The following is a 16,706-nucleotide window of genomic DNA, read 5'->3' on the forward strand; positions in this document are numbered from 1 at the left end:
ACATCTACCGACGGTGCCCCTACCGTCAGCTCGGCCTACGAGGGTTTGCGCCCAACAAACCCTCGACCACGTTTGGCGAGCGACCTCGGGACATCGAGGACTACCTCCGCCGCTCTTCATCTCCTGAGTCGTATCCCCGCCGAGTCCGTTCACCATCTCCTCGACGCTTGCCTTTGCCCTTCCGTCGGTCTCGCTGAGAAAGACGCCACCTCCCGGCAATGCCGGGAGGTGGCGTTGCCGATGACGAACGATGCCGAGATCCTCCAAGATCGTCGGAGCTCTCCCACTTTAACGCCGCAACGCCCCGAAACGACGTTTCTGTAACAGTTTCGAATAACCTCCACGTTATCATCGACGGCCACGACGCGACGGCACTCGTCGACACCGGATCACACCGTTCCGTTTTGAGTGGGAGGCTCTCCCGCCGCCTTCGAAAAGTCATGACGCCGTAGGATGGACCTCAAATACGAACCGCCGGAGGACACCCCATTACGCCAGTCGTGAGATGCACTGCTCGCGTCGAGATCCACGGTGAGACGTGCCCTGTGAAGTTCGTCGTTCTACAAGACTGTTCCAGAGACGTAATTCTCGGCATGGACTTTCTGTATGAATACGGCGCCGTCATCGACCTTGGTGAGAACAAATTGATGTTGCGCAAGCCTGTTCCGCCTTCGGAGAAAGCCCGAACAGCGTCAGCCGCCGTCCGAGTAACTGCCGACCGCGTGAACCTGCCGCCGCGGTCAAGTGTTGTCGTCCCCGTCGTGACCGATGCAGCTACCGGCGGCGGAGTTGTTTTGGAAGGCAACCTTCAATTGCTCCTAGGAAGAGGAATAGGCGTCGCAAGAGTAGTGGCTGAACTTCAGGGTGGGCGCGCCGTGGTCCTCGTGACGAAATTTCGACAAGAAACACAACACCTCACGAATGCTGCCGCTGTAGGCCACTTCGAGGAACTTCAGAACTCCTCCGAAATCGCCGCGATTGCTGATTCAGCAAGATGCTACGCCGCCAGCGCAGATCGACATTCACCCCAAGCTTCCAGGCTCGAAACGACGGCAGTTGAGTAACCTCCTCGCCGTGTATAGCGACTGATTTGCGACGTCTTCATGGGTGCCCAAAACCGCCGTTGCGAAACATCGCATCGATACCGAGGACCACGTGCTCCCTGTAGACCGATCGCCGTGCAGTCTTCGTAAAAGAAAGGAAGGTCATTCAAGAGCAAGTGCAAGAAATACAGAACGACGACATAATCCAGCCTTCAAGCAGTGCGTGGGCCTCCACAGTGGTGCTGGTTAAGAAGAAGGACGGGACGCTTAGGTTCTGCGTGGACTACCTGCAGCTGAACGCGGTCACGAAGAACGACGTCTATCCACTTCCTCGCATCGACGACACGTTAGATCGGCTGCGCCACTTTCGATACTTTTCATCGATGGACCTGAAGAGCGGCTACTGGCAGATCGAAGTCGACAAACGGGACCGAGAGAAGACAGCTTTCGTCACGCCAGATGGACAGTACGATTTCAAGGTGATGCCCTTCGGACTATGCACGGCGGCAGCAACTTTCCAGTGTGTAATGGACACTGTACTGGCAGGACTGAAGTGGCAGAACTCTCTCGTCTACCTTGAGGACCTCGTAGTGTTTTCAAGTGACTTCGACGAGCACTGGCGTCGACTCCGAGCTGCTCTCCAAGCCATAAAGACCGCCGGACTCACCCTCAAGCCGTCAAAGTGCCGGATCGCCTATGATGAAAATAAATTCCTAGGTCACGTGGTTACTAACGAAGGCGTCCGTCCAGACCCCGAAAAGACTCGCCCCGTCGTGGCATTTCCAGGACCCACAGACAAGAAGGCTGTGCGAAGATTCCTTGGTCTTTGTGCCTACTATCAACGCTTCGTTCGGGATTTCGCAAGGATTTCCGCACCGCTCACTAAACGCACGAATGACGCCGAGAAGTTAGAATGGGCCGAGGAGCAGCAGCACGCATTCGACGAGCTGAAGAAAAGACTCCAGACTTCTCCTGTTCTTGGACACTTCGATCAAGACGCGGAAACCAAGATTCATACAGGCGCAAGTAACGAAGGACTAGGCGCCGTACAGGTTCATGTGCAAGAAGTCACCGAGCGATTGATCGCATACGCACGTCGAACACCGTCCAAAACGGAGAAAGATTACTCCACCACTGAAAAGGAAGGTCTTGCGGTCATCTGGGCATTCACGAAGTATTGACCGTACTTGTACGGTAGCCGTTTCCGCGTTGTCACGCACCACCAGTCGCTCTGCTGGCTTGCGAACCTAAAGGACCCGTCAGGACGTCTCGCTTGGTGTACTCTCTGACCGCAGGAGTTCAACATGGCTGTGGTCTACAAGTCAAGCCGCAAGCGCAGCGACGTCGATTGCCTGTCCAGAGCCCCTGTCGAGACATCTCCCCGCAGTAGCGACGACGATGGTGACAAGTGCTACCTAGGTGCAGTGAACACCAAAGACATGGCGCGACGTCAAAGAGACGATCCTGAGTTGCGCGCGCTAATCGAGCACCTCGAAGGACAAAGGGGGTACTGTCCCCCGTGTCTTCTCGAGAGCCCTGCCGACTTTCGTCCTCCGACAAGGTGTACTTTACAAGGAGAACTTCGGAGACAACAGCACGCCGTGGCTGTTGGTAATCCCTACCGACCTTAAAGCGGAGATTTTCCAAGCCTGCCACGACGACCCGACGTCCGGACACCTGGGTTACAGCAGTACTCTGGCCCGAATTCATAAAAACGTATTACTGGCCCAAGCTGCCGAAGACTGTTCACTTCTACACACGGTCGTGCCACGAGTGCTAGAGACGCAAGAATCCGCCGACGAAGCCGGCAGGTCTCCTGCAGCCGATTCGTCCCCCGAACGCACCGTTCCAGCAGATCGGAATGGATCTACTTGGTTATTTCCCACCACCGACGCAAGGAAACAGATGGATTATCGTCACCACAGATTATCTCATGCGGTACACCGGAACGAAAGCCCTTCCTGCAGGGACCGCTGTGGAAGTCGCCAAGCTGAACCCTAAACCTAATTCCTCTCCTTCCCTACCACAGATGCTCATTAATTCGTGCAACTTTGTCCTGTTGTTAGCCATTAGTACGATATCATCCGCATACATCAATCCAGGTAAGGATTGCTGAATATTTTGGCCTAGCTTACTGTACGAAAGGTCGAATCCAAGCCCAATCTTCTCTGGTCTATCCTCCAATCCTCTCAGATACAACATAAACAGCAAAGGTGATAACGAGCACCCTTGCCTACGGCCTCGTCTTATCTCTATTTTCCCCGTCGCCTTTCCTTCCCATGTTATAATCACCTTATTATCTTCGTAAAGGTTCCTTAACATTGCTGTTAGTCCTTCATCTAGGTTTAATCTCTCCACTATGTCCCACAAGGTTTTTTGGTTCACATTGTCATAGGCACCCTTGATATCCAGAAATGCCAGCCAGAGCAGTCTGTTTTCTTTTTTGCGCTATTTCTATACACTGTGTTAGAGAAAATATAATGTCCTCCAACCTTCTTTGTTTCCGAAACCCGTTCTGTAACTCGCCCAGTAGGCCCTCGCAATCTACACCTTCCTCCAGTCTGCTCTTTATAATCTGCATTACCAATCTGTAAATAGCTAGTGTCACGGTTACGGGACGATAGTTCCTAATATCAGACTGATCTCCCTTTCCCTTATATATCATACTCATCCTACTAAGCCTTCATTCATCTGGAATATTTCCTTTTGTTATCATAGTGCTCATCACCTCCCTTAGTCTTGCCTTAGATTTAGGACCCAAATTCTTCACCAGCTTGATTGGGATACCATCTGTGCCTGTCGACGTGCCACAGGCACTCTTCGTTCCGCCTTTCCCATTCTCTTTGTCTGAAATCCGCGATGTCACAAGCTGGACTGCTACTTCCTTCGGTTCTCCTATCTTCCACATGTTCCCAAAATTTCTCCTCCATCACTGATGCTGTATGTCGTATCCCATCATCTCCCTCTAGTTGACCTCCCTGATGCGAGAGTATGAACCGCTGAAGATACAGAATATTACAGTTGAGAGAGCTAGCAAATACAAGTATCTAGGAGTATGGATATCTGATGGTGTAGAATATCTCAGTGAGCATGAAAAGTATATAATAGGTAAGGGCAACAGAAATGCAGCTGTAATGAAAAATAGAGCACTTTGGAATTACAACAGGTGGTGAGAGAGATTTGGAAAGAGGTCATGGTGCCTGGCTTGACTTTTGGAAACGCAGTGCTATGCATGAAATCCGAAGTGCATGCAAGACTAGAAATAAAACAGCGCGGAGTAGGTAGGCTGGCTTTGGGGACACATTGCAAGACGCCAAAAAAGGGAGTGCAAGGAGACATGGGATGGGCGTCATTTGAGAGCAGGGAAGCTGTGAGCAATATAGAATTTGAGGATCGGTTGAGGCAAATGGATGGGGAGCAATGGGCACGAAAGGTTTTCAGCTATTTATACATGAGGAGTATAGGCACAAAGTGGAGACAACGCACTAAGTAATCAACAGGAAAGCTTTTAGACTATACTGGAGTTACGGAAGAGCAGGTCTCAGTTAAGAAGAAAGTTAAAGCCACAAAAAGAGATCGGTGGCTAGAGGGAACGCAGACAAAAATGGCTCTGGAAAGCTATAGGTTATACAAAACAGTTTTTGTCAAAGAAAGCATTTATGAAAATTCTAGCGGAAGCTCATGGTTGTTTGAGGCGAGGACGGGTGTTCTGCCAACCAGAACGTACAGAGCGAAGTATCAGGAAATGGATACAGTGTGCACTGCCTGTGGAGAGGAGGACGAGACGGCTGAGCACTTGATACTCTACTGTAAAGGGCTTCACCCTATGGCTATCGAAGACAACATAGAATTAATAAAGTCATTGGGTTTTAGAGACAGCGAAGGAAGAGTGGATTTCAAGACAGTAGAGATTACCAAGCAAAGATTAAGTGAATGACGGCAGAAAGCGATAGAAAACTATGTATTTTCTTATTAACTGATGTCAAGGAAGTTTCATAGCCTCACTTTCTTTTCAGTACGGAGTGAATATAGTTTTCAGATTTAAATATTCAAAGTTTAAATGGTAAAACATAATGGCTGGGTGGCGTAAGCTACCGCCCGATTTAAAGGGCTCAGCCGGTTTCATCCATCCATCCATCCAGCTGCGGGCTCAATTTTTGAAGGTCACCTCGAATGGCAGCCTTGTCATCTCGAAGGAAGTGAACCGTACTGACGAGTTGGTCCACTTTTCGTACGAGCGCCGTTAAAAGCCCCCCGAGTCCGCAGGTGCACTGCCCAGGAGCGTCCGGTCACACAATGTCTTCGCCATCAGTACTCACGGAAACCAGGATAGGCACGCTATCGAGAATTCCAGCACTGTCCGGGTCACGGCGCTTGGTGGACGTAGCACATCTGTACGTGCTCACTCCGCTGGACACGTAGAAGCAATAATCGTCTCCCTCAACATTAAGGTATTTATAGTGAAAGCAGCGCTTCCAGATGCCACTACAAGCCAGGAATGGTTGACGGCTAAAAAAGTGGGCTGAGCACTTTCCGCACACGACTTTGCTCCCAGTCATTCCGGCACAAATTACTGAAAGAATGATAGTTTCGCGACAACAAATATACAGGTGACAATCACACTGAATGAAAATGAAGTGCAGAGTCTTAAAATGAAAATAGCACCTGCTTGTTGCGTCCGCCGTGGCCTTAATCAGTTTTCACCAAGTATGTTCATCCGACGTTGAATCACTCTTTGAGTTCGTCGTTTCATCTCCGCTAGTGCTGACGACAATGCTGCCCACAACGTCATCAATGATCTGGTTCACTTCCACCGTCATGTCCTCTTCAGCAATATGATAACTAGGGGTGTCGCGAACCACCCTAGGTTCGATTTCGAAAGGTTTCGATATTTGCGAAGCGAACTGAGGTTCGATATCGAAAAATTTCGATATTTTCGTACCGACCGATGTTCGATATCGAAAAATTCGCAACTTTTGTCCACAGCGGAGTTTCGAATTCGAAAATTTCGAAGATTTCACGGTTTCTAAAATTTCGGATTCGAATATTTTTTTACTTCAGGTTCGATAAATTCGAAAATTTCGATATTCTTTGTAAAAAAATTCGAAAACTTTGAACGCTTCGAATTTTTATAGACATGAAGTTCGAACAAATCGAAGATTTCGAATTTCTTTTTGCGTAAAGTTCGAAAAGTTCGAAGGTTTGGATTCTCTTTTAACGCTAAAATAAAAAATAAAAAAAAAAAACTTCGAAGATTTTGAATTTTTTTTTAATCCAAGTTTTCAAAGTTCGAAGTCCGATTTTCAAGTTTTTCCACAGTTTCAGTTTCAAATAATGTTTTCACTGCTCACTGGTTTTCACAAAATCAAGTTTAGAAAAGTTAGGGTGTGATATCTAGATTCTGCGAAGTTGGTCAGGCAATTAAATGAGACGACGAGTGTCCCGGGCGTGCTAGAATATTCGCCAGTGCAGAATTGTGACCGCCAGCCCCGGGGGGGGGGGGGGGGGGGTTGTCTTTAACCTGCATCACGCAGTAGTGATTGCACGAACACAGTGTTTTACGAGACTCTTCCAGTTCGAAACGGCCAGGGGCGAGCAGGAGGTTGAGGCTCAGAAAAATCTTGAAGCGACCTGGCAAACTAGCTCGCCACCCCTTGCACGCTGGTAATAATCCGATCCGGTGAAGTTTATAATTGTCCTGGAGGTTTATTTTCTGGGACGGAGGAATCGCCTCGCAAAAAGCACAAAAGCCGACACAACTCGAGGTCCAGGAGCGTTTTACCATACAAGTGGCGTCGGAAGATGAAAAACGGGGGGAAAGAGGGTAGCGGGGGGGGGGGGGGGGGGGGCTTCAGCCTTTTTCTTTCCCTTGCAGGTATTTCGGACTGTTAAAGAAAACAATACGGGGATAGAGGGCGTGGTCGAGCTTATTTAAATCTGAAATTATTTATGCATATGTATAGCTGATGTCGCTCTTCACTGCATAAAAGATCGCGTAGATGGTCATTGTTAGAAACTCGTTGTCAGAAGGCACTGCTCGTCACATGCTTAGTGGTTCGGAAATTCAAAGCTGTCTTTTCGACCTAAACACCTGTGCCGATAATAACAAAAGAAAAAAAAAGAATAAATGCGGGAATAAAAAGCAGGAGAAAAAAAAACTATCAAGAATTCGTCGGAAGTGTTCTATTCTTGCATATTCAGAGGTTCAAAACTTCGAAACAAGTTTCTTTTACCAAAATGTGTACAGGCTAAAAGAAACACGTCCCAGGAACGTGAAGCGAAAAAAAAAAGTTTTCTTTTAATGACCTGCTGAACTTGAACACTACTAGAAATCTTCTCCCATGAGTTAATTTATTCCTTAACGTGAAAAAACAATAAATATATTATTTTGTATTCTGCCGATGGCAATGATATGTACTGTCTGTGGTGTGAATTTAAATGCAATGCCTCAAACAACTTAGATGAAAATAAATATCAAGTTTAGGTCATAATTGCATGCAGATACATGTTTGGACGTTTCTTCGAAACTCACGTTGAATAACAATAATCACATCTTAAGACGGCACTTACCTAGGCTATACATAGATCATTCTTAAAAAAATTATAACATATCTACCATAAATAGCTCCGGCTGCAGCGTGCTTCAAATCTGGCACAAGCGATATTCGTCCAAAACCCGTCGTCCTTCCTCGCCCCTTCGGGGATTTATTTCTTTAAACCTAAGCATGCCAGAACGTTGAAATAAACGACATTGTCTTTCGTAAGGAACGCAGCCCCGCGTGTAAAAGTTTGAGAAAAAGAAATTACGAATGTACCCCACTACTTGAAATCAAATGAAACCGTCCGCCAATCTTTCGAAGTTCGACGAACGTCGAACTTTTACCCTAAAAGTTCGAAGTTCGTCGAACTTCTGACTTTTCAGAATTCGAAATTTCGAAACTTTTCGAATTCTCTTGATAAATAAGTTCGAAAGTTCGAAATTCATCGAATTTTTTGGTCAGTCAAGTTCGAAAGTTCGACAAGCATCGAACCTTGCAGCGCAATAATTTCGAAAGTTCGAAAAAGATCGAATTTTTTAGCGTAATAAGTTCGACGGTTCGAAAAGCGTCGAACTTCTTAGCTTAACAAGTTCGAAAATTCGACCTCCGTCGAATTTTACTATATAGACAATTCGAAAAATCGAAATCTTTCGAACCTTTCGAACCGCTTGATTCGATCATCGAAACTTCGATTCGAAAAAAGTTCGCGGCATCCCTAATGATAACGACGTTCCCCCTTGTCCGGTTCTTCGGAAGTGCCCCTCGTTTGCTTTCATGCTCGAAACTCGTGTGCAGCGCCGGAAGAAATATGTACTTCTGCCTCAGTGTTTGATGATAAAACCATTACCTTTATCTCTCAGATTTTTTGGTTAAGGTAAGACCCGAACACTCCCCTTGGCTCGTACTGTCGACCGCAGTGTTCACCCAGACTTGGCATTTCAGTGTAGTATACTGATGATTTTTGTTGGTTCCACGAAACGTCTACCACGCCACTGAGTAGTTTTCGGGTATTCGATCAGGCACGCATTTCTTGACCATTTTTCTTACGTGACGCAGAGATCTTCTGACACACAATGCAGCGTTACTATCAATACTATAAGAAGGTGGTTGTGATGTGATATATAATTTGATATTTATTTTAGTTCAGGAAAGCTGTAGCGCCGCAGAAAGGCAAGTTGCTCACGCCATTGTTCTTCTCGACATTTTAGTTTTGCAGCTTCGCGGTTGTAAGGACCTCGTTTCTCCGTTAGAAGCCATTTCAATCCTTTTAAGAATGCCGAGGTAAAAGTTTTTGAGCCTCTTCTCCCACTCAGCATTCTTGCCTTTTCGAAACATGGTTACTCTAGATCTAACATTCCTGTCTTTCTTCTACTCGGTCATTCACTTGAATAAAGCCCTTTCATTTACATTGTTTAACTCTGTCGTTTTTTGAACGACGCTCCTAATGCTGACTGACTTGCCGCTCACCTCCAGGAGGGCTCCTAAAACATTCAGTGACATGGTTGGCTTCTTTAGACTAAAAACAAGGTTTAGTGCAGAGGTGGATCGATGACTCGGGTGCTACCATTTTTCGGGAAACGAAGCACCAGCTGAACATTGTATTCCGCTTCATTTGAACTGAAACCAGGGCATATTTATAATTTGAATATAAAGTGTAATAAAGCATCTTTTGAAAAAAAAACTAGCCTACTACTTTAAAATAAATCCGGTTTCTGCTCCTAATAATATATGTTGTTGGCTAGTCAGTAGGAAGTCTTTCTACCATTCTTGTACATTTAGCAAGGCCAAAAGAACACGAAGGATTTTAGATTTAATGCCCACTCCAGCCCGTTTAAATCTGGATGGTCATTGTACTTCCGTGCGGTGTTGTGTCACTATTGCGCGATGTGCGTTATAGACACCAGACTGGCGGTAGTACTGCACTGGCTAAATGTGTCATCTACAGCTGAGAAACTAGACGCCAGCTGAGGCAGTTAACTTCAGGCTGTGTAAGCATACACACAACATAAGTACAACTTTTAAATAACCACACTGAATTATTACCATAAATCAAGGCGGGCGTTTTACAATTGGGCAAGGCTAAAGCAGTTTAGACGTTTTCAAACTTTCTGTTCTCTTGAGAGAAATGGAACCAAAACATGCAGCGCACGAAGTAACTTTATTACGTTGAGCTCTACTTAGCCTGCGTGCATCCGGCCGACTTCACTATGCTGTACATAATTTTTTTTTTTTAAATGAAATATAGGTGGTCATGGGCCAGCGCGTCGTTGCACGCCCCCTGCCGCGTCTTTAGCGATAAGATCTCTCAGGCAGGCCATACTTGCGCATTACATTACGGGCTAGTGCGGTGCCCTGTTCTGCGCCTGGAGCAATAGAGTTTCTTTAACAGAGCCATAACTAAAATAGGCTTATTACTTCAACACATGCACTTTTGTCAATGTTGAGGAAATTCATTAGACATTCTAGAGGGTGCTTTTCGAAATGCGGGGCAAATCCCTCCTGCAAAAAATCCGCATCGCATATAAAATATTATTGCCGTAGTAGTCTGTGCCAAAGGACCCGTTCAAGAAACTTGTTAGCGTTCAATATAATCGGGTATTTATCAACTTGGTAATAAATATATTTTTGTTAAATTTAAAGGTATGATTTTATTTAGAAACCTGATGTCCATCATCAAAAACTAAGAAATCTACACACATTACAATGACAGGCGCTGGCAGCATTTTACGGCGCTCCAAAAAAAGGCTCTAGGTTGTTTTTTTTTCGTTTTTTTTTTGTCTTCTTATCGGAGCGCTCTCGTCCCTCAAGCAAGTAATCATGCCTCCCGTGGTCCAAACGAGCAACGTACGTGCGCCGCCAGGCATCGCACGTAAAAGAGGTTAGATAAGAAAGAATCCGGACTGCCACATAAGGTTTGCCAATTTTACTTCGGTGCCAGTGCAGAGACTCACCTTTACGAGCGATGCGTGTCGGCGCACATATTTTGTGCGTTTTGAACAAGGGGAGTTGGATGGGTAGGGCAGAAATCCGCTCCGATAAAAAACCGAAACCTAAAAACGCGTCCAAATTAATAGCTTTGTTCCGAAACACCGTAATATGCAGGCCGCAACTTTTATCATTATATAATGGGATGATTTAGTAGTTCCGAATAATTCGCACTAAGTTTAAGATCAAACAATACCTTTAAAGGTAATAATTAGAATCCTTGTTACTAAACCTGAATTAATTACCAAATAGTACTGCACGCCAAAATATTTTTTTAATGGGCCTTTTGGCACAGACCACTACATCATTAAACATTTTTCTCTGCAATACGTAGTTTTCGAAGGAGCGATTGGCCTGCACTGTGAAGAAACACCCTGTATATTCCATGGAAGTTGTTGCATGCATATGTAAGATTTGTTGCTACTTACAGGTGTCCAAGTTCATGAGCAATGTTGGTTACTCCCTGAAGGGTAAGGCCATCATCTTCCACAATTCCCACTCTTTCTGCTATGCAGACAGCACCCTCAAACGCATAACCTGAAGGGAGTGTAATAATATATTATACATTATAAGAATGATATACTGATTCCTTCTTGCATGCAATAGGCAAGCCACAATGTTCTGCGAACGTGTCACTATTTACGCATTTTCAGGTGGGAGGCGTATTCCTAATTCTGACCCCTTTTCAATTAGCTGAATTTGTTATATTGCTGACAGTTGAAGTTTAACTTCCTCCTACATCTAAAACACTCAGCACAGTTGATGCATCACTTAAAAAAATATATAGAAAAAGATTAGCATCAATGCACTTCAGAAAGTTAACCGTTCGTCGGTGTCTTGTTTGGCTCTTACGCGAAGGTAACCTGGAGATATCTTAAAAGGCAGGCACCAAAAAGAACATCTGGAAGAATTTCTTGTACTTATAGCATAAAAATTTGCGGAACGTGGCTTATTTTCTGAGGATTCATGCTCCGAGATTTGGTTTCGGGGGTTCTTATAAGCCAATTCCGCTGTCTTATTTTGGGCGCAGAGATAATGAAATGCACGGGATTTGCCATCTCCACCGTGTTTTAGCTGTCGCTTGTAAGTGGAAGTGTTCTCAATGAACTACCGCGTACACCTTGCCGCATTTCATGATAAACTTGAAAATGGTGTATGCTATCCATGGGGGTCACGCAAAGAAAGTGCTCACTTGTAATCAACTTTGTCTATTGTAGGCGATAAATATTTTTATGCAACCCTGAGGCATATAATTGCTGCAGAATAGCATGCCTTGTTCCAGTAAGGATCCATATTTGTTTATTACACCCTTTTTGCCTCAGCCGGAAGTGTTCGATTCTGCCCAAAAGGAAATAGGGGTGGTACTTCTGTGGTTGGTGCCTTTCCGAGTCTCTGGTGAAGTCTTGGCGTCAGAACTGGCAATATTGTAATATGTCTGTGTCCACTGAATTCAGAGTGAATCAACTGGGGCTTTTTGAAAACGTTTTAATGCGTATAGTTCATATCGTACCAGGGTACCACCCTGGCAAAGTCATTTTACACGATGTTTTTTTTTTCTTTTTTCGTCTTCTCTGGCTTTCAAAAACGGGATTGGATTGACGAATTGACATTCACGTAGACGCGTTAAAAAACCAAAAGTTATTAAAGGTGCAGTGTAACAATATTAATTTATAATGCATTTCTCTTTACAGGAGCTCGCTTGCGCTAGTGGGACCCAAGTATTGTCGCACGCAATGTCACTTAGCAAGAAACTTAATTGTTGCAGAGAATTTTTAAAGGACAAAAGCGAGCGTTTCTTTTCCAATCTTTCCTTCGCAAAACTTGATGACGTAGGTAGTAGTTCGCAGGTCTTAGTGTTGGCATATAGTCCCCATAATGACGATACTCTAATACGGCTCATAGATTGATCCCGAGCATAGCGTGAGCACTTGGATTAGGTGCTCGATAATCAATACCTCTGCAAGCATTCGGGAAGTCGCTTATGTCCATCCCTCGAAATGGTGACAATAACCGAACCCTGAGAATGTCTGGAACTCGGCATATATCCGGCTCCATAGCAAGCGGCCGCTTGTTCTGGCTGCTAGCTAAGGCGGTTAATGCTGTTCTTTTTTTTCAACGTTTTTTATACAACTAAAATAGGGCGGGAAAAGCTACTACCCGTGTTTCATTGGTTATAAATGGCATGTATTCAATCTAAGCGGTATTTCCGCAAGGCAGAAACATCGTTGCACGAACCTTTAAAGGTGAATAAAACACTGGAACGATTTAATTTTAAATCGTGTTAAAAAAGTCTTAATTCAAAAACGGCTGAAGAATTTATACGCCGGGGAAACTGTTGCTCAATCAAAATCGAATATCGTGCTTCTGGCAAATTTTTGTTCTCAAGTTTTTGCCTACGAAAAGACAAAATTCATTTTTTTTAGATTTCGGCGATTGTCACAAGTCCTGCGTTTAGGTTTTCCGCCAGGCTCTAATCCATTCCATACAAGAAAATATTGTGCAGGGTTTTTACAACTGCAATAGTGCCAAATGACCATAAAAATCAAATTATGCCTCTAATTAGCTCCGTAATACTTCAAAACATTGCCAGTTTGACAATTTTATACCTGAAAATGATAAGCATACATTTTGTGGCTTTTAAAACAATGGAATAAATTATTTGCGGCCACGAGCGTGCCTGAAAAGCTAAGCGTGTGCTTTACAGTGTGAACTTATCAATCAGAAATCGTGATAGCCAGCCGGCGACAGTCGGGCGGCGCCAGCAGTAGGAGAGCCAACGGATTTACCCCGTCTCGTAATTCGGCAAAGGGTGAACGATGAGCACCACCTTGCACGCCGATGGCTTCGATATGTGCTACGTATACGAGCGAAACGCACACATGTTGGAGCATGACGCAGCAAAAGGCCTGATACTTCTTCACAGCAAAAGCGCACTTCGGCGATACGTTATCATGTTACGATTGGCCCGCCAGGGTCGTAGCTCCCGCCGTACCGGCGTGTTATGCGATCACGGCTTCCTGGCCTACCCAGTATTTCTCGCTTCAAGTACTAGACTAAGCAACGCCACCAGAGGGATAGCTCACATTTGAAAAATACAGTCGTTTCTTCCAGGTATTCCCAATGTTTCTTGCTTTAGTCGCGAGATGGCGCCATCCAAACTGCGTTGTAGGTTGCCTTGTGGCGTTTTTAGATATGATCGAACAACCATGTCCGGCGACCTTTTTTTTAATTTTGCTGAAAAAAATATTTTGCTGGCTCTGCATAAAAGTTGTGCTTCCTTAAACAAAAAAATTGTTTTCGCGACAAAAAAAAATATAGGCGCCCTCTCAGTCTCGTGCGCGATTTGCGATCGCGATGTTGGCATTTCGAACGGCTTCTAAAAAAACGGTTTAGTTTACGGGTCTAGAAATATTTACTGACAAAATAGATATACGAAGAATTGACGAAAGGTATGAATCACCAAGTATTAGTGTCGTTGGTTTCAGCAACCAAAATCGAAAATACGGCACATTGCGCAATACACTCTGGATTTGTTTCTTTCCTCCGTACCTATAAACGCTAAGGTCTCCACACTTTGGCAGTTTTTTACCCTGTAGTTACCTCATATTTCCATGAAACATTATGTTCCTGGTTTGTAGGAGAAAGTTAGTAGAATTGCTCAGACGGGGGCATTTAACTAAATATGAATTATTTAAAAAAATTATTTTTGAAAAAAAATTGTTACCTTTTAACTTTTTCTAAACCCTCCGAAATTAAGGTTTAAAATATGTTCTAACGGAATCTTCAAAACACGCAATACTTGTGTGGCTTTGAAATTATAAAGCGAGAACACTTGCCAAATTAACGCCAACGGGGTTGCCATGACACAATTTTATTCTTTTTTCAAAGCGTAAACATACCACAGGCTGGTCGGGAAAACGCGAGGTGACAGCACAGAGGTGGACGGTAGTTTTGAAGGAAAAATTCTTTAAACATTTCTGTACAACCGACCCAAAATTCGCACGGGCCGGGGTGATAGAAAAGCGCCTCCCTGTCCCACGCTTCGCGGCGCCTGTTAAAAAAGCCGGCGTGTAGCGCTTCCAAACACGCGACGTAAATGAAACAACCGGAGCGACTTTGCAAACAGATCATATTACATTGGCGGTAATATGATATAGGAAGCAGGGCGCAGCAGAGCATGCGCCGCCTTTGAGCGCCATTAGAACCGCTCCCGCGGAAAGCCGCAAAACGCAAAGAAAATAAAAATGCTGCAAAAAAAATAATTCCTACTGATTGAGATTGTCTGTACGGGGGCGTCTTCAGACAGGATCGAATGTACATGTCCGGCCTGCATATTATATATATATATTTTTTTTAATTTTTACCAAAATATATATTTTAATTGTTGTGCACCAGCAAAAACGTACCCATTGTTTTTAACGGAAAGAAAAATTATATTTTGAGAAACAAATATCGCAAAGTCGCTGTTGAAATGCGCTCATGTTTTAGCGACTTACGTAAAACCGTAGCTTGGGATGTTAGAAAAAAGAAAACGTTATCGCCTTAGGTTTTATATTTGGTTGTGCAGAGACTGCACATAAAATAAAAGGAGGTAAACAGGTATTATCAATTACAAAGCAATTCAGAGCTCTATGGATCCGGACCTTAGAAGACTGGAAACTGGTGTTTTTTTTTAAATGATTTGGACTCCTGTGTTAAATATGTGCATAAATTGTAATCAAAATTGAAAACGTCAATCTTTAAAAAAAAACACTCAAATGTGTTAATTGACTCCCCAGAGAATGGGAAAATTTCGTCATTCTGTCCAGCTAGCTTGCACCTTTGCATTTAATTGCATCCAAATCAAACTCAAATGTAGGCAGGTTCCTGATCTTGCAATAATTGGAAAATTTGTTTTAAAAAAAAGCCATTCTATTTTTTTCTGTTTTTTACAGATCAAGGCTCCTAACCAGTCCTATCAGGTCCTTCGAAAATGTTTCGCAATCTATTTGCATTTTTGAATCCACAAAGTGATAAATCTACAGGATTGCCATAATGGGAGTAGAAAAAGATAGGACGTTGACGACTTCAAACAAGGGCAAGAAATGGGTCGAAAACTGTAGGAAGTCTGCGAACAAAAAGCACTGTGACAGGAGATCGTGAAAAGTAAGAATTCATACGAACCTTTACAGATGAGTTTGAAGCACAAGTGGGCAGTTTAAATACAGATTTCTCGATTTATCATATCAGTGAATTTCGGAGCCTATCCTTCGTAGGGAGGCTAGGCTACTGACGTTAAGGTGTAGATAATCATAAAATCACGTTTAAAGTGATGCAATTGAACAGAATTTAGTGAATCAAGATGCTGTGCGGACTTTCAGCGCTTGTCGCGTGCACTCTTTCTGCCGGACTCTGACTTGAATCGGTCAGGGCGCTCTCCTGGCACTCCGTGGTGGAACATTTTTTTCCTATTTTTCTTGTAGCGACCACTGTGTGTTTCTTCTCAGTGGCACCGCAACCTCGCGACCTCGATCTGCTTTTCACAGAGATATGAGACTTTACATAAAAAACTATATGTTTTCAGCGTCTGCTGTTCTTGCTACAAAGAACTGTGGTTGCGACGTGCCGGGCCGCGTACACTGCCACAAATGAGAGGACTGAATTGCACGCGCAGCAAAAACAGAGTCCCACTCTTTTGCCTTCATGTCCTTGAACGCCTTCACCCCAGTTTCCGAAAGCGGATTATTTTTATGTTCGGCAGTTTAGCGTTCAGTACGGCAACTATCTCTGACGCCGACTTGATCAGCGACGTGGTAAGCCCACGGAGGTTTTACAAAATTGCTTGGTGCTTGTCAAGCACACCGGTTACATCGTAGATACTCTTGCCATGTCCAGTTGCGGAAAACATTCACTTCGCTGACCTGAAGTTGTTGCTCTGCAGTTTGTATTGTTGGCGTTTATTCTTAAGGGGGCTTGCTGCACAATTACTGACGTAGGTCACATGACCATACAGTGGAATTTTGTCTTCAAGCCACTCGTGTACCTTGCCAACAGAGTAGCATGCGCGGGCGGTGTCGTGGCACATGTCGTAACGTGTAACAGCACAGCTGCAGGTTCCTGCTCTCGTCGCGACCATGCAGGTGAATATGAAGACTCGACT

General features: G+C 44.5%; 1 protein-coding gene across 1 annotated transcript in view; it reads right to left on the reverse strand.

Moving 5' to 3' along the window:
* The window catches only part of LOC115321139, a 153,704-nt gene that overhangs the window by 38,106 nt on the left and 98,892 nt on the right, over window positions 1-16,706 (reverse strand). The window contains exon 10 of the mRNA XM_040218599.1: window positions 10,996-11,104. Coding sequence (XP_040074533.1) covers window positions 10,996-11,104 — 109 coding nt within the window. The remainder of the gene's footprint in view (window positions 1-10,995; window positions 11,105-16,706) is intronic.

Source organism: Ixodes scapularis, unplaced genomic scaffold, assembly GCF_016920785.2.
Source record: "Ixodes scapularis isolate PalLabHiFi unplaced genomic scaffold, ASM1692078v2 PGA_scaffold4__175_contigs__length_147842914, whole genome shotgun sequence".
NCBI classification, from domain to species: Eukaryota; Metazoa; Arthropoda; class Arachnida; order Ixodida; family Ixodidae; genus Ixodes; species Ixodes scapularis.